The sequence below is a fragment of the Diceros bicornis genome, chromosome 26, assembly GCF_020826845.1.
Source record: "Diceros bicornis minor isolate mBicDic1 chromosome 26, mDicBic1.mat.cur, whole genome shotgun sequence".
NCBI lineage: Eukaryota > Metazoa > Chordata > Mammalia > Perissodactyla > Rhinocerotidae > Diceros > Diceros bicornis.
In genome coordinates this window covers 20,437,526-20,463,627 of record NC_080765.1, presented here as the reverse complement: position 1 = coordinate 20,463,627, position 26,102 = coordinate 20,437,526, and the positions used below count along the sequence as shown (strand labels likewise).

Sequence of the window (26,102 nt, the reverse complement as noted above, 5' to 3'; positions counted from 1 at the left end):
TGAGCCTAACTCTGCATGTGCAGGCATGATTACAAAGAGTTCAATAGCAATTGAGAGAACAGTTGGTGTTCTGAAAGTGCTGAGCTGGTATTTCAGCAGTGGTCCTGGGAAGTCCTAAGAAGACAAAGTTTAGAGTTCAAGTTTATCTCAAGTTAGACAAGTTTCATAAACACTTTAGACTTTTTATTTAAACTCTTAAAAGACCTTGCTATAAGATTAAGGACTATGTTCTAAGTCAAAGGTTAGTCCCAGGTCAAAGAGAGTAACTAAAATAAACCCACTTTTACAAAGCATAGTACCATGACTCGACAGAGTCCAAATGATTTGTTAGTAATATAACTGTCTGCTAAAAAAAATTCAATACTCCTTAGAGAAATATAATAAAGAATCCAGATTTTATACACTATACCATCCACAATGCTCAATGCATAATCAAAATTACAAGATATGAAGAAGCAGAAAAAAATGTGCCCCACAGCTGAGGAAGAACATAATCAATAGAAAGACCCACACAATGAGGACATTGGAATTGGCAGACAAATAGTATAAAATAACTATCATGAATATGTTTAAGAATCTAATGAGAATGATGTATATAATAAATGAAGTGATGGATAATTTCAGAATAGATATGAAAATTCTAGAAACAAATGGAACTCATAGAATGGAAAAAATACAACATCTGAATTAAAATAATTCTTTGAATGAAGCAATTCCACTTCCAGCATCACAAATTAAGCATCTAGTGGACCCAAACTTTTCATTTTCAATAACTGGAAACTGCACAAAATAAATACACAATGATCTGAGAAATTTGAGAGCGACAAAGGTGGGCAGATAGGGAAGCCAAGACTTGGAAGAAGAAATGGCATTATGAACTTTCGTCTTGACAACTTTTAGCCTGAGTAAAGGCTAAAGTCAGTGCCACACATGACATCAAACATTCTAATAAAAATGCTCTAGCCTTTTTTGCATAAAGAACCAAAGGACAGAGTTCAAGAGAACCACAGCTACTGGATAATGAGGGTAGAATCCCAGAAAGGAGCTAAGCAAAGAGAAGGGTCTCAAATTCTGTGTATGTACTCTGTGCAAGCTTCTCACTGAATCCTGAAGCAAAATTTATGAGAACAATTACAAACAGCTCAGTTATATGTAAAAGAACTTAACTGAGATTTGAGCTACCATGTAAGAGATATATTTTCAGTTTGAGGCCATACAAGTTCATTGCCTGCTAAAACAGAAGCATCAACACCCTGCGAGAACATTACAGAATCCTAAAACCACAGTGTAATATTCATATATCCAGGATACATTCTAAAATGTCCTGAATCTCAGGACCTTCAATGGAAAATAACACCAAAATGACCTGGGTGTGAGATTTGCTGAGAGGTGTTTCAAAGCAACTATTATAAGTGTGCTTAAGGACTTAAAGTATGCATGCGATGAATAAAGAGACAAAAATCTCAACAGAGAAATAAAAACTATAAATTAAGATAAAAGCAGAAATCAAAGAATTAGAAAGTAATCACATATTTGATAAAATTAAATAAGCCAAAATTAGCTGCTTTGAAAGATTGACAAAATTGATAAACACTTAGCTAGACTAATGAAAAAACATAAAACACAAATTGCCCCTATCAGAAATGAAAGAAGGAATAGCACTACAGACCACACAGATATTAAAATAATAGTCAAACTCATAGAAACAGAGAGGAGAATTTCGATTGACAGGGGCTAGATGATGGGGGGAAATGCAGAGATGTTGGTCAAAGGGTACAAAGTCTCATTTAAGCAAACTAAATAAGTTCTGAAGATCTAATGGTGAATATAGTTAACAGCACTGCATTGTAGACTTTAAATTTTCTGAGAGTGTCTTAAGTGTTCTTACCACATACACACAAAATGGTAACTAAGTGAGGTGATAGATATGTGAATTAGCTTGATTGTGCTAATTATTCCACAATGCTTACATATATCAAAACATAGTTGAACAACAGGTATACATAACTTTTATTTGTCAATTATACCTCAATAAAGCTAAATAAATAATAAATAATAATAATAATAGAATACCGTAAACACCTTTTGCCAACAAATTTGAAAATAGATAAATTCTTTAGAAAAAACATATTATAAAAATGACACAATGGGAAATAGAAAATCTGTATTGCCACATATCTATTAAAGAAAAATTGTAATCAAAAACCTTCCCACAAAGATATCTCCAGGCTTAGCTGATTTCACTGTTGAATTCTGTCAAGGATTTAATGAAAAATTCACATAAACTTCACAAAATAGAAGAGGAAGAAATTTTTTCCAACTCGTGTCATGAGTAGAAATAATATCAATATAAACACCTGAAAAAGACATTGCAAAAAAAGAAAATTTTACATCAATATCTTCCATGAGCATAATTGAAAATCTTTTAAAAATATTACCAAATAGAATCTACTAGTATATAAAAATCATAATAGATCCTGAGCAATTGGCATTTATTCTAGAAAGCAAGGTTAGTTCAACACCCAAAAATCAATAAATGAATTTCACCATATTAATACCATAAAAAAAGCACCATCTGACTGATGCAAGAGATGAACAAAAAGTACGTTTGAGAAATTCAATACCTGTTTATGACTTTTAAAAAAGTCATAAACCTATCAGTAAAGTAAGAATTAAAGAGAACTTCCTCAACCTAATAAATAAAATACTACCAAAAGAACTTAAATCTGACTTTATAATTAATGGTAAATATCTGAATATTCCCCCCAAGACTGAAAACAAGGTAGAGATGCCAGCTTTGCCACTTCCACACAACATTGTACCAGAGGTCCTTACCAGTCAATAAGGGGGAAAAAGGGCATAAATATTAAAAAGAAATCTTTATTCTATATTGTAAAAAGGTAGAAACTATGCAAGAATCTACTGAGCATCTACCAGAACTATTAAGAGAATGTATCAAGATTACAAGATACAAAGTCAGTATATAAAAATCAATTATATCCTCCAATTTCTGCTCAGAAATGTAGAGAGCCGGAAAAAAGCATACATAAAATAATGGACTAACAGCAAGATCACAACTTTTCTTCAACTCATTCTGGGGCTGAAGTGACAGATCAACCAACTGTCCCAGAATCTAGGGAGAGACACAAGCCTACAGAGAAAGACAAGATGTAAATATTGACTAGCCTAGGCAAGACATAGACGTCAATAAGAGTTCGTCTAAGGCAAGTGTCCAATTGCTACAGTGTGATTTGTCAAACAGTAAAAACTTCTAGGGGCCACAAATATGCACTAAATCTGCACCTTGCATGCTTTTTCTTCTCAAACACAAGTGGACATTCAGTGAAAGATTGGTAGAGCTCTGAAAAATCTCTCTCAAGGCACAGAACTGGGAAAAGGCAGAGCAGATATGCAGGAGGGGCAAGAAACTTCATTCAGACCATTTTCTCCTTTCTCCTCTATAGAAAAGCTTGAATCTTTGGGGGAATGGACAATAAACTCTTGCCCTTAGGACACTAACACAAAAACAGCCCTAGAGGGCTGTTTGTACCTCCGCTAGAGGAGGTACAGAAATCCATGATGAATTCAGAACTGTACCAGAAGAGGGCAATAGAAGGCCACACCTCTGGACCCAGAGACAGAGTGCTTGCCTAAAACTGACACTTAATCAGATTAAAAAAGGATTCTCACCCACCCCACACCCCGCATCACCAAGCTAACTACTGTAAAGTAACAATAATTCGCAAGAGGCATACTCTTTCTGAGGTACAGCAAAAAAGGAAGACTTAAGATTGAGGGTGGAGCACTCACCAGGAAAACATTCTCTGGCAAGCCAATCCCCACTGTAAACACAAGGTACTAGGACAGGCATTTGAAGCATGTGATATGCTTAGAATAACCATAGCAATTTCAAAGCTCAACCCAGCCCAACTCTTAACTAAATATAAATCTCTGTACTAAAGTCCTAACAAGAGGAAAAATGTGTTAATTTCCAAGTGTAAAATCTATTTATCTCAGTATCTATGGTCTTATACAAGACGTCTAGTTTTCAACACCCATATTACAAGACTTAAAGACTTAAAAGGGAAAAAAAAGAAATTTTGAGAGACAAAGCAATTGTCATACCAGACTTAAATATGACATGGATGTTGCAATTATCTGACAGGGAATTTAAAATAACTATGATTAACATGTTAAAAACTCTAATAGAAAATGTGTGCAATGTGCAAGATCAGATGAGCAATTTCAGCAGAGATGAAAACTATAAGAAAATCAAATGAAAATATTAGAAATGAAATATAGTGACAGCAATAAAGCATGCTTTTGATGGGCTCATCAGTATATTCAACTATGTCAAGAAAGCTTCAGTAAACTCTAAGTCTACAGAAATTAGAAAAATTGAAACACCAGAGAGAAAAAGAGTGAGAAGAAAAGATATGAAAAAAGATATGGCAATCAAAAACGCTTAGATAGGGGCCGGCCCGGTGGTGTAGTGGTTAAGTTCACATGCTCTGCATTGGCGGTCCAGGGTTCGCAGGTTCAGATCCTGGGAGCGGACCTATGCACTGCTTATCAAGCCATGCTGTGGCGGTGTCACAGATAAAGTAGAGGAAGATGGGCATGGATGTTAGCCCAGGGCCTATCTTCCTCAGCAAAACGAGGAGGATTGGCAGATATTAGCTCAGGGATAATCTTCCACACACACACACACACACACACACACACACACACACACAAATGCTTAGATAAGCATTATTGGATTCCCAGAGAAAGAAGAGAGAACAAAGAAGAAGAAATATTTCAAGAAATAATGGTCAAGAATGTTGAGATGGTTGGGGCACCGATGCAGGAGGGCACGCAGGGCCATGGGGCACGCACAGGAAAGGGCTTGTGGGAAAGTGGAGAATGCAGAGGCCAAGTGGGACTCACTGTGGGAGCCTCATGTGAGCACAATGGGGTTGCCTGCCATGGGTCCCCCTGCACTTCAATCTCAGGTGATACTGGGGCTTTCTCTACAATTCTGCTTCTTCCCCTCAGGCTCAGCTCCCTCTAGCAATGTGGTGGGCAGGAGCTCAGCACCCAGCCCTTCCATCTTGTCCCATCCAGTTTCAGAAGTGATGTCATCAAGATGGTGACATAGGTTATTCCTGACTTCAGTCCCCCTCATAAGAAGACCAAGCCAGCTATCCTAGCTAGGAGCTATCCAGAGAAAAGAAACCATTGTGAAAATTCCAGAACATGGGGGTTAGAAACAAGCATACTTCTGGACCACAGAGATTGAGAAGAACCACATTAGAAGGGTAAGAGAAACAGCTACACTCTGACTGCATCACCCCTCAGCACATAGCCACACTTAGAGGGCCCCACTGGGCCTATGGTTTCTCTAGTGGGGAAAAAAGGAGCACAAAGTGAGCATTCAGCTCCCTCAGCATTGTGGAATGCTTCCCAGTAATCCTACTTTAGTCTCAGCTCACAGGACTGAGCTGAGAACTACTTCAAACAAATGGAACTACTTCAAACTAAAAATCTTATGTATGGCAAAGAAAAGCATCAACAAAATGAAAAGGAAGCCTACTGAATGGGAAAAAATACTTGCAAATTATATATCTGATAAGGTTTTGATATCCGAAATATGTAAAGAACACATAAAACTCAAGAGCAAAAAAACTAATCTGATTAAAAAATGGACAGAGGATGTGAATAGATAGTTTTTCCAGAGAAGATACACATATGGCCAACAGGCACATGAAAAGATGCTCAAAATCACTAATTATTAGGGAAATGCAAATTGAAACCACTATGAGATATTATCTTACACCTGTCAGAATGGCTATTATTAAAAAGACAAGAAGGGGCCAGCCCAGTTGCACAAGTGGTTAAGTGCGCACGCTCCACTGCAGCAGCCTGGGGTTCGCCAGTTTGGATCCCAGGCGTGCACCAATGCACCACGTGTCAAGCCATGCTGTGGCAGCGTCCCATATAAAGTGGAGGAAGATGGGCACGGATGTTAGCCCAGGGCCAGTCTTCCTCAGCAAAAAGAGGAGGATTGGCAGATGTTAGCTCAGGGCCAATCTCCCTCACAAGAAAAAAGAAAGACAAGAAATAACAAGTGTTGGAAAGGATGTAAAGAAAAGAGAACCATCATACACTGCTGGTGGGAATATAAATTGGTACAGCCACTATTAAAAAGCAGTATGGAGATTCCTCAAAAATTTAGGAATAGAACTACCATATGATCCAGCCATTCCACTTCTGGGTATTTATCTAAAGGACATGAAAACACTAATTCAAAAAGATATTTGCACTCCTATGTTTATTGCAGCATTATTCACAATAACCAAGACTTGGAAACAGCCTAACTGCCCATCAACGGGTGAATGGATAAAGAAGATGTGGTATGTATACACAATGGAATACTACTCAACCATAAAGAAGACGAAATCTTGCCATCTGTGACAACATGGATAGACTTTGAGGGTATAATGCTAAGTGAAATAAGTCAGATGGAGGAAGACAAGTACCGTATGATTTCACTCACATGTGGAAGATAAACAAACACATAGATACACAGAACAAATTGGTGATTACCAGAGGGGAAAGGGGTGAGAGGAAGGTGAAAGTAGTAAAGGGGTACTTTTGTACAATGACAGGCGGCAGTTAGACTCTTCGTGGGGAACAGGATGTAGTTTACACAGAAGGTGAAATACAATGATGCACACCTGAAATTTATACAATGTTATAAATTAATGTTACCTCAATAAAAAAAAAGAAATGGGGATCTATAAACTGTCTGACAAAAAACTTAGAATAATCCTCTTAAAGGAGTTAAAAGAACTACAAGAACATACGATAGACTATTTAAAAAATTAGGAAAACAATGCATGAACAAAATGAGAAGTTCAACAAAGAAATAAAAATTATAAAAAAATAGAAATCCTGGAGCTGATGAATACAACAACTGTATTGCAAAATTCAATAGTGAGCTATAACAAAAGACTTGACCAATCAGAAGAAAAACTCTGTAAACTAGAAATAAATCATTTGAAATTATTCAGTCAGAGAAATAAAAAGAAAAAAGTATGAAAAAGATGGAAGAAAGCCTATGAGACTTATGGGATACTACCCAGATAACAGTACATGCATTATGAGAATCCCAGAAGAAGAAGAAAAAGAGAAATGGACAAGAAGTCTATTTAAAGCAGTAATGGGAAAATTCAAATCTGGGAAACAATGGACATCCAGATTTATCCAGATTTATGAAGTCCAAAGTAACCCAAATATGTTGATCTGAAAAAAGTCTGCACCAAGACACATTATATTTAAATTGTCAGAAGTCAAAGACAAAGAAATAAGTTTGAAAGCAGCAAGAGCAAACTGACTTGTCACATATAAGGGAACCCCCATAAGACTATAGGTGGATTTCTCAACAGAAATTTTACAAGCTAGGAGAGAGTAAGATGATATATTCAAAATACTGAAAGAAAAAAACTGTCAACCAAGAATCCTATATCCAGCAAAGTTGTCTTTCAGAAACGAAAGAGAAATAAAGACTTAATCATACAAACAAAATCTGAGGGAGTTCATTACCATTTGACATGTCTTATAAGAAATACTAAAGGGCTTCTTCAAGCAAAAATAAAAAGATGCTAATTAACATTGTTAAAAATATATGAATGCTCATATAATAAATAATAATATTTATTAACTCAATAATAAATACATAGTCAAAGTCAGATTCTAATATTGTAATGGTGGTGCATAATTCACTTGCAGCTCTAGTTCAAAAGTTTAAAAATAACCATAACTACAGTAATATTTTATCAGATGCACAATAAAATAATACATAAATTTTAACATCAACCTAAAACTTACAGGGGGAGAAATAAATGCATAAACTTTCTGTATGCTATAAAAGTTAAATTGTAAGTATTAATAAGATGTTGTAAATATAAGATATGTAAGCCTCATGGTAACCACAAAGAAAAAACCTATAGTAGATACACAAAGTATTATAATAAAAGAGAGAAAGCATACTACCACAAAAGTCATCAAATCACAAAGGAATAGAGAAAGATAAGGAGCAAAGAACAAAGGATCTACAAGCAGTCAGAAACAATTTACAAAATGGCAATAGTAAGTACTTATCTATTATTCTACTTAAAGGTGCTTTAAAGCACCTTTAAATAATTCTTCAATAAAAAGACATAGAAGGCTGAATGAATTTTTAAAAAGTTCAAATGATATACTGTCTACAAGAGACTAACTTTAGCTTTAAGGACACAGTAGACTGAGAGTGAAGGGATGAAAAGATACATTTCAAGCAAATGGTTCCCAAAAGAAAGCAGGGGTAGCTATACTTAGATAAGACAAAATGGACTATAAGCTATAATGATAAAGGGGCCAATCCATCAAGATGATGTATCAATTATAAATATGTACTCAACATTAGAGCAACTAAATATATAAACAAAATACCAGCAGAACTGAAAGGAGAAAGAAATAGCAATATAATAGTAGTTGGGGACTTGAATACCCACTCTCAACAACGGATAGATCATACAGATGGAGAATCAATAAGAAAATAGCAGATTTGAACAACACAACTGACCAAATGGACCTAACAGTCATATACAGAGCATTCCATCCAACAGCTGCAGAACACATTCTTCTCAGGTGCACATAGGACATTTTCTAGGATAGATCAGATATTAGGCCACAAAACAAGCCTCAATAAATTCAAAATCATAGAAATAATATCAAGTATCTTTTCTAATCATAATGGTATGAAATTAAAAATCAAGAACTGAAGGAAAGCTAATTTTCAAATACATGAAAATTAAGCAACACACTCCTCATCAACAAATGGATAAAGGAAGAAATCAAAGGAAAATTAAAAAAATGTATATTGAGACAAATGAAAATGGAAATATACCAAAACTTATGAAATGCAGCAAAAGCAATTCTAAGAAGAAAGTTTATAGCAGTAAATGCATACATCAAGAAAACAAGAAGCTCTCAAATAAACATTGTAATTTCACTCCTCAAGGAACTAGAAAAATATGAACAAACTAAGCCCAAACTTAGCAGAGGGAAGGAAATAATGAAGATAGAACAGAAATAAATAAAATAGAGAACTAGAACACAAAAGAAAATATTAACAAAACTAAGAGATTATTCTTTGAAAAAATTAACAAGCTTGTAGTTTTGTTAACCAAGAAAAAAGGAAAGAACTCAAATAAATAAAAATATACGTGAAAAAGAAGACATTACTATTGATACCAAAGAAATACAAAGGATCATAAGAGACTACTATGAACAGCTATATGCCAACAATTAGACAACCTAGAAGAATTGGACAAAATCATAGAAACATGAAACCTACCAAGACTGAATCATGAAGAAAGAGAAAATCTGAATAGATCAATAATGAGTGAGAGATTTAATCAGTAATCAAAAACCTCTCAACAAAAAAAGCCCAGAACCACGTGGCTTCACTGGTGAATTTTACCAAGCATTTGAAGAAGAATTAGTGCCAATCCTTCTCACTCTTCCTAAAAATAGAAAAGGAAAGAACAGTTCCAAAAAACGTTAAGGAAGCCAGCAATACCCTAGCCCAGAGCCATAAAAGGAAACCAAAAGAAAAGAAAACTACAGGCCAATATCCCTGATGAATCTAAATGCAAAAATTCTCGATAAAGTACTAGCAAAATAAATTCAGTAGTACACTAAAGGATCATGCACCATGATCAAATGGGTTTATCCCTGGGACACAAGATGGTTCAATATGTGTAAATCAATAAACACGATATATCAAATTAATAGAATGAAGGATAACTATCATAAGATCATATCAACAAATGCTGAAAAACCATCATCATCCATTCATGATAAAAATTCTCAACATATTGGATATAGAAGGAATGTACCTCAACATAATAAAGGCCATATATGACAAGCCCACAGCTAACATCATACTCAATAGTGAAAAGTTGAAAGTTTTTCTTCTAAGAAAAAGAACAAGACAAGTGTCCCCACTCTCACTTCTCCTATTCAACATGGTACTGGACATTCTAGCCAGAGCAATCAGGTAAGGAAAAGAAATAAAAGACGTCTGAATCATAAAGGAAGAAGTAAAATTGTTTCTGTTTGCAGATGACTTGATTTTATATACAGAAAATCCTAAAGACTCCACCAAAAATCTATTAGAATTGTTAAACCAATTCAGTAAATTTGAAGAATACAACATAGAAAAATCATTTGAATTTTTATACATTAACAACAAACTATCTGAAAAAGAAATGAAGAGAACCATCCCATTTACAATAACATCAAAACTAATAAACTACTTAGGAATAAATTTAACCAAGAAGGTGATAAATCTGTACACTGAAAACTATAAGACATTGACCAAATATATTGAAGAAGACACAAATATAAAGATATCCCATGTTCATTGATTAGAAGTATTAATATTGTTAAAATGTCCATACTACCCAAAGCCATCTACAGATTCATTTTAATCCCTTTTAAGTTTCCAATGGTATTTTTTACAGAAATAGAAAAAAAAAATCCTGAAATTTGTATGGAACCACAAATAACCAAAGCAATCTTGAGAAAGAAGAACAAAGCTGAAGGTCTCAAACTTCCTGATTTCAAACTATATTACAAAGCTATTTTAGTCAAAACTGTATGTCACTGGCATAAAAATAGACACTTGGACCAATGAAAAAGAATTGAGAACCTAGAAATAAATCCATGCATATATAATCAGCTAATATTTGACAGGAGAGACAAGAATTCTCAATGGAGAAAGGATATTACCATTAATAAATGGTGCTGGGAAAACTGGAGATTAATACGCAAATGAATAAAATTAGATCTCTATTTTACATTTCTCACAAAAATTAACTCAAAATGAGGCTTCAATATAAGACTGAACCTGTAAAATTCCTAGAAGAAAACATAGAGAAAAGCTCCTTAACATTGGTCTTGGCAATAACTTTTTGGATGTGACACCTAAACCAAAACCAATAAAAGCAAAAATAAACAAGTGGGACTACACCAAGCTAAACAGCTTCTGCAGAGCAGAAGAAACAATCAACAAAATGAAAAGATAACCTACAGAATGGGAGAAAATATTTGTAAATCATTTATCTGATGAGGGGTTAATATCCAAAACACATACGAAACACTTACAACTCAGCAATAATCCAATTAAACCATGCAAAGGACCTGAACAGACATTTTACCAAAGACAGTCAATTGGCCAATAGGTGTACATGAAAAGTTGCTTAACATTACTAATCATCAGGGAAATGCAAATCAAAACCAAAATGAGATATCACCTCACATCTGTTAGAATGTTAGAATTACCAAAAACAAAAAAACAAAAAACAAAAAACACAAGAGATAACAATTGCTGGTGAAGACGTAGAGAAAAGGGAACACTTGCACATTGTTGGTGAGAATGCAAATTTGTACAGTCAATATGAAAAACAGTATTGGGGTTTCTCAAAAAAATAAAAACTGAACTGTAACATGATTCAGCAATTCAACTTCTGTGTATATATCCAAAGGAAATGAAATCACTGTCTTAAAGAGATCTCTATACTACCATGTTCATTGCATCACTGTTTATAATACTCAAGACATGGAAACAATCTAAGCATCCATCAGTAGATGAATGTTAGAGGAAATTGTATATATATTTATATATACAATGAAATATTATGCAACCATAAAAAGGAGGAAAGCCTGCCATCTGCAACAACATGGACGAAACTTGAAATCATTATGCTAAGTGAAATAAGTCAGGTGGAGAAAGACAAATACTGTAAATCTCACTTCTATGTGTAGTCTAAAGTCTAAACTCATAGAAACAGAGAACTTATTGATGGTTGCCTGATCCAGGGAGTGGAAATGGGGTAATGCAAGATGGTGGTCAAAAGGTACAAACTTCCAGGTGTAAAATAAATAAATTTTGGTGATGTACAGCATAGTGACTACAATTAACAATACTGTAAAATATATTCGAAAGTTGTTAAGAGAGTAGATCTCAAAAGTTCTCATTATAAAAAAATATTGTAACTATGAGGTGATGGATGTGTTAACTAAACCAAATGTGGTAATTATTTCACAATATATACATATATCAAATTATTATGATTTGACATATGTATATACACATACATTGTTAAACTTATACACTGCTATATGTCAATGATATCTCAGTAAATCTGGGGAAAATAAGAATTTTGAAAAATTAATAATAAATACATAGCCATAGATACAAGAAGTTCAGAGAACACCACTCAGGATAATTAACAACATCGACAAAGTGACCTCGACATATTATATTCAAACTGCTAAAAGAAAAAGTCAAAGAGAACATTTTAAAACCAACCAGAGAAAAGATACATTACATAGAGAGGAATAAAAATAATAATGACAGTGACCTTCTATTTAGAAACCATTCAAACTAGAAGAGAATTGAGTGACATATTTAAATTGCTGAAAAAAAATTACCGTGCCTTACCAGAATTATACACCCAATGAAAATATCAGGGCACACACACAGGGCAAGACTACGTTGACAGTGTGAATGGCCCTGTGGGTGCTGCTGCTTGTCAGCTGCAGAAGACTTGTGCTTCTCAAACAGGCACTAAGAGGATCAGCCTCACCTTCTAAAGCCTGAAACAACTGGCTGCTCCTGTGCCTGGAGCCAGCCCCACTCAGCTGCAATCCTGAGAGAGCTAACAATAGTCTTGTAGGCTGAAACTCTACAGCAATTGTAAGCCCTTGTAAGCCCTTGAGCCCAGCAACCAGCAATACTGGAGGCCTACTCAACAGATAAACTGCAACAGAAATGTGCTGTTAGACCTTGCAGCCAACTGTGCTGGTGCTCCCCAATCCTGAGTCCATAGCAGCCACATGAAGCTGAGCATTACAACCAACTGGCCAGAAGGACAACCCAGCCTCCTGGGGCACCTGCAGCAAGAGCAACCCTGCCACAACAGAAGGACACATGTCGCCCACACAAGGATCACTCCTGGAATACTTGGAACTGGTGACAAGAGGGAAGCACACTGCTGGGCCTCATAAGTAATCTCTTACATCAGGTCACCTCTCCAAGATCAGGAGATGTATCTGACCTACCTAATACATAGATATAAGCACAGAGAAAGAGGCAAAACGAGGAGACAAAGGAATACATTCCAAATAAGGGAGGAGGACAAAACTCCAGAAAAAGAACTAAACAAAACAGAAATGAGCAATCTACCTGACAAATAGTTCAAACAAAAAGTCATAAGGATGCTCACAGATCTTGGGAGAAGAATGGATGAACTCAGTGAGAACATCAACAAAGAATTGGAAAAATATACGAAAGAACCAATCAGAAATGAAGAATACAATAGTGGAAATGAAAAATTCACTAGAGGGACTCAAAAGCAGAGTAGATGAAACAGAAGAACGGATAAGTGAACTGAATGAAAGACTAGAGGAAAGCACCCAAGCTGAACAGATAAAAGAGAAAATAATTAAGAAGAATGAGGTTAGTCTAAGGGACCTGTGGGACAACATCAAGCACACTAGCATCCATGTTATAGATGTCCCAGAAGGAGAAGAGAGAGACAAAGGGACAGAGAATCTATTTGAAGAAATAATAGCTGGAAATTTTCCTAACCTAAGGAAGGAAACAGACATCCAGGTACAGGAAGCACAGAGAGCACCAAACAAGATAAACCCAAAAAGGCCCACACCAAGACACATTATAATTAAAATGTCTAGTATTAAAGATAAAGAGAGAATCCTAAAAGCCGCAAGAGAAAGGCAACAAGTTACATACGAAGGAAACCCGTAAGGCTATCAGCTGACTTCCCAGCAGAAACCTTACAGGCTAGAAGGGAGTGTCATGATATATTTAAAGTCTTGAAAGGAAAAAACCTACAGCCAAGAATACTCTACCTGGCAAGGTTATCATTCAGATTGGAAGGAGAGATGAAGAGTTTCCCAGACAAGAAAAATTAAAGGAGTTTATCGCCAAGAAACCAGTCTTACAAGAAGTGCCAAAGGGACTTATTTAATGGTGAAAGAGAAGACCACAAATAAGAATAAGAAAATTATCAAAAAAAAAAAAAGGAATAAAATCACTGGCAAAGGCAAAAATACAGTAAAGGTAGCAGATCAACCACCTATGAAGATAATATGAAGGACAAAAGTACTAAAATTACCTATTTCCATGATAAGAGGGTAGTGGATACACACACACAATAAAAGAGGTTAGATATGAGACCAAAAACGCAAAATGTGGGAGGAGGGAGCTATTAGGGAGAGCTTTTAGAAAGAGGTCAAACTAAAGAGACCATCAACTTAATATAGATTGCTATTTACATAGCTGGTTATATACGAACTTCTTAGTAATCACAAACCAGAACCCTGTAATAAATACACAAAAAATTAAGAGAAAGGAATGCAAACATAACAGTAAAGAAAGCCATCAAACCACAACGGAAGAAAGAAAGAGAAGAAAAAAGGAATAGAGAAGGACTATTAAAACACCCCCAAAAAATTTAAAATGTCAGTACGTGCATACTTATCAATAGCTACTCTAAATGTCAATGTACTAAATGCTCCAATCAAAAAGCATAGGGTGGCTGATTGGACAAAAAAACAAGACCCATATATATGCTGTATACAAGAGACACACTTCAGACCTAACGACACCCACAAACTGAAATTGAAGGGATGGAAAAAGATACTCCACGTAAATGGCAATGAAAAGAAAGCTGGGGTAGCAATACTTATATCAGACAAAATAGACTTTAAAACAAAAACTGTAACAAGAGACAAAGAAGGACACTACATAATGATCAATGGAACAATCCAACAAGAGGATATAGCTCTTGTAAATATCCATTCACCCAACATAGGAGCACCTAAATACATAAAGCAATTATTAACAGACATATAAGGAGAAATAGACAATGGCACAGTGGTGGGGGACTTTAACACTCCAGTTACACCAATGGATAGATCATCCAAAGAGAAGATCAATAAGGAAATATTGGCCTTAAATGATACATTACAATCAGAACATTGAATCCAAAAACTGAAGAATATACATTCTTTTCAAATGCACATGGAACATTCTCCAGGACCTATCTCATAAGAGGCCACAAAACAAGTCTCAATAAGTTTAAGAAGATTGAAATAATACCAAGCATCTTTTCTGATCACAACAGTATAAAACTGGAAATCAACTACAGGAAAAAAATCAGAAAAGCCACAAATATGTGGAGATTAAACAAAATGCTACTGAACAATTATTGGGTCAATAAAGAAATCAAAGGAGGAATCAAAAAATACCTGGAAACAAGTGAAAATCAAAATACGACATGCCAAAATTTATGGGATACAGCAAAAGCAGTTCTAAGAGGGAAATTTATAGCCGTACAAGCCTACCTCAACAAACAAGAAAAATCTCAAATAAACAATCTAACAGTGCACCTAAGGAACTGGAAAAGGAGGACAAAGCCCAAACTCAGTAGAAGGAAGGAAATAATAAATATCAGAGCAGAAATAAGTGAAATAGAGACTAAAAACACAACAGAAAAAAATCAATGAAACTAAGAGCTGGTTCTTTGAAAAGATACACAAAATTGATAAACCTTTAGATAGATTCACCAAGAAAAAAAGAGAGAAGATTCAAATAAACAAAATCAGTAATGAAAGAGGAGAAATTACAATGGACACCTCAGAAATACAAAAGATTACAAGAGAATACTACAAAAAGTGATATGCCAACAAATTGGATAATCTAGAAGAAATAGGTAAATTCTTAGACTCACACAACCTTACAAAACTGAATCAAGAAGAAATAGAGAATTTGAATAGAACAATCCCCAGTAAGGAGATTGAAACTGTAAAGAAAAACCTCCCTAAAAATAGAAGTCCAGGACAGAGAGCTTCGCTGGTGAATTCTACCAAACATTCAAAGAAGACTTAATACCTATCCTTCTCAACTCTTTGAAAAATTGAAGAGGAGGGGCAGCTTCCTAACTCATCCTACAAGGCCAAGATTACTTTGATACCAAAACCAGACAAGGACAACACAAAAAAAGAAAATTACAGGCCAATATCAGTGATGAACACTGACGCAAAAATCTTCAACAAAGTACTAGCAAATAGAATACAACAATACATTAGAAAGATCATACACTATGATGAAGTGAGATTTATTCCAGGGATACAGGGATGGTACAACATACACAAGTCATTCAACATGATACACCACATTAACAAAATGAAGAATAAAAATCACATGATCATCTCAATAGATGCAGAGAAAGCATTTGACAAGATACAGCATCCATTTACGATAAAAAAAAAAAACTCTGGATAAAATAGGTATAGAAGGAAAGCACCTTAATGTAATACAGCTCATATATGACAAACCCACAGCTAATATCATTCTCAATGGAGAAAAACTGAAAGCTATCCCTCTAAGAACAGGAACCACACAAGGATGCCCACTTTTACCACTCTTATTTAACATAGTATTTGAAGTCCTAGCCAGAGCGATCAGGCAAGAAAAAGAAATAAAAGGTATCCAAATTGGAAAGGACGAAGTGAAACTGTCGCTATTTGCAGATGATGTGATTTTATATATAGGAAACCCTAAAGAATCCCCCAAAATCTTTTAGAAATAATAAATGAATATACTAAATGTTCAGGATACAAAATGAACGTACAAACATCAGTTGTGTTTCTATACACTAATGACGAAGTAGCAGAAAGAGAAATTAAGAACACAATTCCATTTACAATGGCAACAAAAAAATAAAATACCTAGGAATAAACTTAACCAAAGAAGTAAAAGATCTATACACTGAAAACTATAAAACATTGTTGAAAGAAATTGAAGAAGACGCAAAGAAATGGAAAGATATTCTGTGCTCTTGGATTGGAAGAATTAACATAGTTTAAAAGTCTATACTTCCTAAAGCAATCTGTAGATTCAATGCAATCCCTATCAAAGTCCCAACAACATTTTTCACAGAAATAGAACAAATAATCCTAAAATTTATATGGAACCACAAAAGACCCTGAATAGCCAAAGGAATCCTGAGAAAAAAGAACAAAGCTGGAGGTATCACACTCCCTAATTTCAAAATAGACTAGAAAGCTATAGCAATCTAAACATCCTGGTACTGTCACAAAAACAGACACACAGATCAATGGAACAAAACTGAGAGCCAGAAATAAACTCACACATCTATGGAGAGCTAATTTTTGACAAGAGAGCCAAGAACATACAATGGAGAAAGGAAAGTCTCTGCAATTAAAGGTGTTATGAAAACTGTACAGCCACGTGCAAAAGAATGAAAGTAGACCATTATCTTACACCATACACAAAAATTAACTCAAAATAGATTAAAGACTTGAAGGTAAGACATGAAACCATGAAACTTCTAGAAGAAAACATAGGCAGTACTCTCTTAGACATTGATCTTAGCAGCAAATTTTCAAGTACCATGTCTTACCAGGCAAGGGAAACAATAGAAAAAAAATAAACAAATAGGACTACATCAAACTAAAAGGCTTCTGCACAGCAAAGGAAACCATCAACAAAACTAAAAGAGAACCTAACAATTGGGAGAAGATATTTGCAAACCATATATCTGATAAGGAGTTAATCTCCAAAATATATAAAGAGCTCATACATCTCAACAACAAAAAAACTAACAACCCAAATAAAAAATGGGCAAAACTAACAACCCAACTAAAGAACTCATACATCTCAACAACAAAAAAAACTAACAACCCAACTGAAAAATGGTCAAAAAATGAACAGACATTTCTCCAAAGATGATATACAGATGGCCAACAGGCACATGAAAAGATGTTCAACATCATTAACTATCAGGGAAATGCAAATCAAAACTACAACAGATATCACCTCACTCCCATCAGAATGGCTATAATTAACAAGACAGGAAACAACAAGGGTTGGAGAGGATGTGGAGAGAAGGCAACTCTCATACACTGCTGGTGGGAACGCAAACTGGTGCAACCACTATGGAAAAGAGTATGGAGATTCCTCAAAAAGTTAAGAATAGAACTACCATATGATCCAGCTATTCCACTGCTGGGTATTTATCCAAAGAAGATGAAAACATGAATGAGTCAAGACACATGCACCCCTATGTTTATTGCAGCATTATTCACAATAGCCAAGACTTGGAAGCAACCTAGGTACCCATCCAGGGATGAATGGATAAAGAAGATGTAGTATATATACACGATGTAATACTACTCAGCCATAAGAAATGATCACATCCGGCCATTTGTGACAACATGGATGGAACTTGAGCGCATTGTACTAAGCAAAATAAATAAGAGGTAGAAAGTCAAATACCGTATGATCTCACTCATAAGTAGAAGATAAAAACAGCAATCACATGGAGACAGAGATTGGATTGGTGGTTTCCAGAGGGGAATGGGGGAGGGAGGAGGGCGAAAGAGATGGTTAGGCACATGTGTGTGGTGATAGATTGTAATTAGTCTTTGGGTGGTGAACATGATGTAATCTATACAGAAGTCAAAATACAATGATGTACACTTGAAATTTATATAATGTTATAAACCAATGTTACCACAATAAAAAATAAAATTAAATAAATAAACATAAAAAAATAAAGACAGTATATTTAGCAATACTAAACTTAAAATACAATCAAATAAGAAATAAGAAAAAAATACTCAATTCCTCACTATTTCTGCTCTTAGAAGACAGGATTTAATATATATGGAAAATTCTGAGTTCTTATCTACTTATGAAGAGAACATTCTGATTCATATAATCTGAAGATAAGTTTAATGTAACAATAATAGATTTGGACACTCCACTGTCCTCTCTGCCCTAGACTCTCTTGTGACAGGCTTCTCTCACTTTTAAAACTGTAGCCCAGGGAGGTACCAGATCAAAGTGACTTTTGTGTCCATGGAACAAAATATAGCCCATTGTCTTATCAGGAAAGGACCAGAAACATTTGTCTCATTAGCATCAAGGTCTCAACCACAAAGCAAATGGAGCAAGCAGGAGTTTCCATAGTATCATTACTATTTCTTTCTTTTTTCTTTTTTTTGGTGAGGACGACTCGCCCTGAGCTAACATCTGTTACCAGTCTTCCCCTTTTTGTCCTTTTATGTGGGCCACCACCACAGCATGGCTACTAACAGATGAGTGATGTAGGTCCACACTGGTGAACCGAACCCAGGCTGCCAAAGTGGAGCATGATAAACTTAACCACTAGGCCACTGGGGGTGGCTGTCATCACTATTTCTTGACAAATGTCTTCTAATGAGGCAAAAGTCCTTTCTTATAGTATTTGTTTTTATAAAATGCCCATACCTATGTAGAAAACTTAAATGTTTCAGATTCTACTAATTTGAAATTTCTGATCATTTAAATCTTTTTCTTGAATTCACCTTTGCACCATCCATAAATAAAACAAATTAAGAAGTAAACAAAATAAGTATATAAAAATATAAGATTTAACCTACTATTTAAAGCATTATTTTATATACATTTACATGACATGGAAGTGCTAATCATAGATTATTTTAATTCCTCATGATAGTAAGTACATATGGACTACATCTAGCAAATGGGAAAATGTACTATAAATTATAAAAGACTCTACAAGCTCTGACAAGCCCTGATGTTTAACCTGTACTCACTGAACTCTGTTTTCCAGTGGCACTGGTGACAGTTAACTGAATAAGAAAAGTTGATACCAGCTCAAGACAAGGTTGACATAAGGGAAGCCATATTGTAGAAAAGAAACCCTGTTGTAACTTTGAATGACCTCTGACTAACTAACCCAGCTGGATATGCACCCTCCAGGAGATCTACCTGCTCTGTAGATTTTACAACCCCTGCTTGTGCATGTACCTCCCAGCTGCAATAAGATGATAACTTTGTTCTTTTGAGTTCCCTAGGAATGTGATGACCCCTAAACAGAGAGTCTATGCTGATAGCCATCATCAATGAAAACTGAAAGATCTGGTGTGGCGACTCCCAATCTGTAACCCCAGAAGGTCAACGTTCCTAACCCCTCCCCTATAACCCACCAGCCTGTACAACTGCTGTAAGATTTTTTATCCCTTTCAGATGGTTCTTTTGGACATTAGTCGGCCATCTTCCCTCTTACTAGCAAGCTGTAATAAAAAGTCCTTTCTCTCCTATCACCTTGCCTCTTGACTATTGGAATGTCTTGCGGCAGGCAGATGAACTCCCTTTTTGGGTGGTAACATTATCTCTACTGGTCAAATCTTTGTTGGAAATTTATCTTCAACTTTAGGAAGGACACTAGAACACTGTACATCATTCCACATTTTGTGTAGTTCCTGGTACAGTGTAAGTGCTCCTTCAATAGCCTGGGAAAAAAGGGGCAAGAGAGAGAGGAAAAAAAGAGGAAAGGAGAATGACAGGAGGAGAGGGAGAGAGAGAAAGAGAGAGGGAGAAATTAAGGAAAGAACCCAAAGGAGAGTGACTAGGCTAATAACAGAGCTTAAGTTAAAACATTATGTGAGAAGAGTGTAGATCTTCCAAGTTCTCATCACAAAATACAAAATTCTAACTCCGTGTGGTGATGGATGTTAACTTATTTTGGTAATCATTTTGCAATATACACATTTATCAAATTATTATGTTGTACACCTAAAACTGATGCAATGTTATATGTCAGTTATATCTCAATTTAAAAAAAAATGTGAGAAAACTGGATATTTGAAGTGTGATCAAAAGAGGCATTTTAGAGGAATAGATCTGAAAACACGTCAAGACTGTCATATGGAAAAGGGATTACATTTATTCTGTGGCACTCAAGAGAATGGTGAAAGGAGGGTAAGTTCCAAGGAGCTGATGTCATACAATATACGAGAAGGATTTTCTCATAATTAAAGTTATCCAAAAATTAAATGGGTCTACTTAAGCCTTGAATTCCAATATAGGAGAAAGATGAAAAACAAAGCATTCTCACATATTGATGAATTATACATTGGGATAATATCTTTATAGAGTGATTTGGTAATTACTATCAAATTTTAAATTGCATATACTTTCTGATTCAACAATTCTATTTCTAGAAAAATATTCGAACATGTCCATGAAAAGGTATGTAGGAGGATATTCAGTGCAGCATTGTATAAAATAGCAAAAAATAAAAACAAAAAATCCCAGAAATTACCTTATAGCTACCAAGAGGGGACTGGTTATTGAAGAAAAGTACATTCATAACAGCGAAAGTACAGAGCTATTAAGAATAAGGTTGATCTGTATGTGCTGATATGAAAAGTGGTCTGAAAATTAGTTATTGCTGATTAAAAAAAAATCTAGGTTCAGAGGAGTGTTTTCTCTTTTCCACTGTTTGAAATTATCTTTTAATAATGCAAGAACATTGTTTTTAATATTTAACAGAGAAAACAAACTAAGTTGCCAGTTATAGAAGGGTTCAAAAACGGGTTGGAAGATTATGTGCTAAATTGTTTATAGGAAGCATTTATATATCAGGTTAAAGTTTGATTAATTGGCTTTTGGGATTCCTTCTAATTCTAAAATTTTATGATTTTAATGTTACATAAACAAAGGAGCATTCATCATGACTTAACTGCAGAAAAGGGGTCAAAGATAATATAGAATGGGCAAAACCCAGTGATTTAGTCACTGAGACATGACTTGGACAGTACTTTCACAAAAGCAATGAAGATGAAAGATGGATCAAGTGTGATTTTAAAAGTGTGGCTGATAGAAAAGTAAAGGTGGAATAAGCCATTCGCTCCAGAGGAGTAACAGGGAGAAGGAGAAGAGAAAAAATGTGATAGTTCGTTGGTTCAAACTGAGACATAGAAAAACATGCATGTTTGACGGAAGAGGAAAACACCAAGAAGAGAGCCGTTAGTTATTAAGACATAAACAAACGCTATTTAACATAGCTCAATACTCATGTATATATTTGACATTTTGGTCAAAAAGAATTCTAAAACCCAGTTTTCACCCATTCATACATTCTACTCTCTCTTTTAGCGTAATTTTTTAAGTGAATTATTATATGTTTTCCCTAGCACAGAGGCTCATCTTAAAATGGAGCTTAATTCAATCTCCCATTCAGAAAAGTAATAAAGCAGCAGCTACCCAACCACTTCCTAAAATACCTTCATTTAAAAGTTATTTATAAACAGTACATAAAGTTCCACAAACATATGGATCAAAATAGTGCTATTCTTCTCATCTAATTGGAGGTTCTGACGTTTTAATTCGTTATTCCTTGGTGTTAAATAGAAATAGTCTTTTGCACTACTAAAAAGGCCTTTCAGACTCAAGATATATGCAACAAATATCTAAACTATCATTGACATTTAACTTCAATGAATATAAAAGTTAATTCATGTCCAAACATAAGCCTTTATCATCTAGGTCTATACCAGTTTTCTGAGTCAATATTTTGAAACTACACCATCTTGAAGTACAGAATGGAGAGTTCTATTTGAAAGATATACTCAACTATATCTTCATCATCAGGTATTTGTGTGGGCATACTCATTGGTTTTTCTGCCATGCCGGACTGAAAGAGCTGAAAATGAAGAAACAAAACTTTTTACAAATTACTTTAAAAGGCTATATTTCGACAATATAATTTAAATCAATAAGAAAGTCTAATATAGACACTATCTCAGGTTTTGGCTTTTAGTACACGCTATTGACCTGTTTTAAATTGTGGCTGTTTTGCTAGACAGGCTTTTATACAATAAATAATATATAATATTCAATGTATAAGCTACAGTAATGCATTTAACCATAAACACACAAAAAGCATCCAAAGAAAGATAAACTCCATTTTGAAAGCAAGAGGACAAAGAGTATTCTTCTTTAAAGGACTCCCTGAGTATGAGAAAGGGAAATATGGTATTTTCCTTTAAAAAGTGCCAAAAGAACCAGGAAGACACTTATAATTACTTACCTTTCCAGAGTAGCTTACCAGGGAAGGCTGGACTGTTACAGTGTACTTATAGAAAGAGAATTGGAAAAGCAGAGCTTATAAAATCTAAATAAGTCCCTTAGACCCTGAGCTAAATTAATGATAGTTGTCATTTATGAAGCACTTATTACACACCTAGCGTTGTGCTGAGTGCTTATGTGCTTTACTTCCTTTAGTAAGAGATATATATATTTTCAACGCCACATGCCAAATGAGAGAATTCGGATTCAGAAAAGTTAAGGAACTTACTTGCCCAAGATTTCAGCTATGCAGCAGACACAAGTCTGAACTAACTCCAAAGCTGATGTTGTTTCCACTGTCCTCAGTTATGGATCAAATATTCACTGTGTTTGCAACAGTTTGGAACAAGGGAGGAGAGGTACAAGAGAGCATGTTGTGCTGATTTCTAAGCAGAACTGCCTGATAAGGACATGCTACCCTACTTTTGAATACAGCACAAAGATACTGATAATATGAGCATGTTTTAAAAGGAAATATATATTGGTATAGCAAGGAGAAAAAGCAAACAGAATCAAAGAATGGCTCTGTACCATGGTCTCTTCATTTGATATATCTGGAGGATTATTCCACTTTAGTATATAGATTTACCTCATTTTTTCCCTAATGGCAAATAGTGTTCTCTAACACAGATAGTGTTCTGTTCCATGGTATGGTTTACTCTAGTCTAGTACATATGAAAGTTCTATATTATTTAGCAGAACATTAATAGTGGGTATTGCACCATATGATCCAGCTATTCCACTGCTGGGTATTTATCCAAAGAACTTGAAAACACCAATGCGTAAAGATACATGCACCCCTGTGTTCACTGCAGTGTTATTCACAATAGCCAAGACTTGGAAGCAACCTAAGTGCCCATTAAGGGACGAATGGATGAAGAAGTTGTGGTATATATGCACAATGGAATACTACTCAGCCATAAGAAATGATGACATCCAGCCATTTGTGACATCATGGATGGACATTGAGGGTATTATGCAAAGTGAAATAAGTCAGAGGGAGAAGGTCAAATATCGTATGATTTCCGTCATTAAGTAGTAGATAATAACAACAATAAACACATAGGGACAGAGATTGGATTGGGGGTTACCAGAGGGGAAGGGGGGAGGGAGGAGGGTGAAAGGGATAATTCGGCACTTGTGTGTGGTGATGGGTTGTAATTAGTCTTTGGGTGGTGAACATGATGTAATCTATGCAGAAATAGAAGTATAATGATGTACACCTGAAATTTATACAATGTTATAAACCAATGTTACTGCAATAAACAAAAAATTAAAAAAAAATAGTGGGTATTGCAGTGATTTCAAGCCTTTAATTACAATAAAAAATAAGCATTTAAACCATGGAAAAAGGGTTGCTTCTTAACTTCTTATACCTATCCTCTCTCAAAATTTGAAGTGAGTTACTACAAATTCGAGTCTCAACTTTCAGTTATGCAGATAAAAGAGTTCTGGAGAGCTAATGTAAGCATGATGGCTATAGTTCATAATACTGTGTTGAATACTTGAAATCTGCTAAAAGAGTGCTCTTACCCCCCACATACACGAAAATGGTAATTATGTAAGGTGATGGATATGTTACTTAGCTTGATTTTGGTAATCATTTCACAATATATATGTGTTTCAAAACATCACATTATATCCCTTAAATACATACAATTTTTATTTGTCAATTTATTTCAATAAAGCTGGAAAAAGAGAAAAGTATATATATATTTTAAAAGTATCCCTGTATAACTGCTGACTTTTTGGCAAGTCTGCAGAAGATGGTTTGAAAACTATAGATGCAAATTGTCCTATATTTAAAAACCTAATTAATGGTGACTTAACCAAATAGGGGCTTATCTCAACTAAATCTAGAGCAGAAGTTCTGAAAGTACGATCCTTGGGCCCCTGGAGATCCCTGAGACTCTTTCAGGGAGTCTATAAGGTCAAAATTTTTTTCTAATAATAATAAGATAATTTACATTTTCCACTGTGTTGACATTTTCACCGATGGTTCAAAAGCAATGGTGGGTAAATCTGCTGCAACTTTAATCAAGGCAGTGACACCAAATTGTATTATTAGTCATTGTTAGTCATTTCACATATTCATGGCAAAAAGAAAAAGAAGGTGGGTACCCATAAAGCTTTTATGCTGTATACAAATGTGATGGCTGCCTTGAGTAAAACAAGTTACATTATTGGGAGAAATAGTAACTCTTTTTTTCATGGAACACCAATTTCAATTGCAAAAACACCTGACAAACACTAGTTTTTCAGGCTTGGTTATTTCTAAGATAGTTTCTTGAAAATGAATGAAGTGTGCTTCGTAACATGAAGAAAAATAACTGAAATGTCAACAAATAAGAGGCATAAACTGCAAGAGAAGCAAAAAGTTCAATTGGGGTCTCAAGAATTGCAATTCAGGGAGCACAGATTCAGGAAGAAACACAAATAGTGTCCCCCTAGGAAGTAAAATTCAGGGGCTTTTAAAGGAATTATTATTACAGTATTAATGAGAATATTTATTAGAAAGAATTTTAATTGGAGTTGGAGGCAGAGAGCTAATCTTGGCTAAACATTGATTGACCATTGATTCTATTTCCAGAAAGTCCTCAGTCTTTGTGATCAGGTTGTCCATTCTCCTGCTGACTTAAAACAATTGCTTGTAAAACAATTGCCATTTTGGCCAGTTCAAAGGTTTGACCCAGCCCAAGGTTCAAGAAAGTAACGCAGTTTCTCTGGAAAGGCAGCTCTGACTCCATTTAAAATGGCTCCACTATAGTCAATTTTGACAGAAAATATATGTTGTAAATGATAAAATTTGAGCTTATAGTTTTTGGAAAAGTTGAATTCACCATCATGATCTTCACAGCTTCCTAATACTTACAAACTTTCCCAAAAAGATTGGTAAGGATATTAACAAATATAAATTTTTGATTTTGTATAATGAAATATGTCAGCATAAAATAAACTAGGGTTTCCCAACCTAGCACTATTGACATTTGGGGCTGCAAAATTCTTTGCTGTGGAGGGCTTTTCTGTGCATTGTAAGGTG

At 35.0% G+C, this 26,102-nt stretch overlaps 1 protein-coding gene across 2 annotated transcripts in view; it reads right to left on the bottom strand.

The window, feature by feature from the left end:
- LOC131422358 (septin-14-like) overlaps positions 1-22,632 on the bottom strand; it is a 96,945-nt gene extending 74,313 nt beyond the window's left edge. For both annotated transcript variants that reach the window (XM_058569521.1, XM_058569522.1), the window contains exon 1: positions 22,569-22,632. In XM_058569521.1, coding sequence (XP_058425504.1) covers positions 22,569-22,622 — 54 coding nt within the window. In that variant the 5' untranslated portion in view covers positions 22,623-22,632. The remainder of the gene's footprint in view (positions 1-22,568) is intronic.
- Between the last annotated feature and the right edge of the window lie 3,470 nt (positions 22,633-26,102).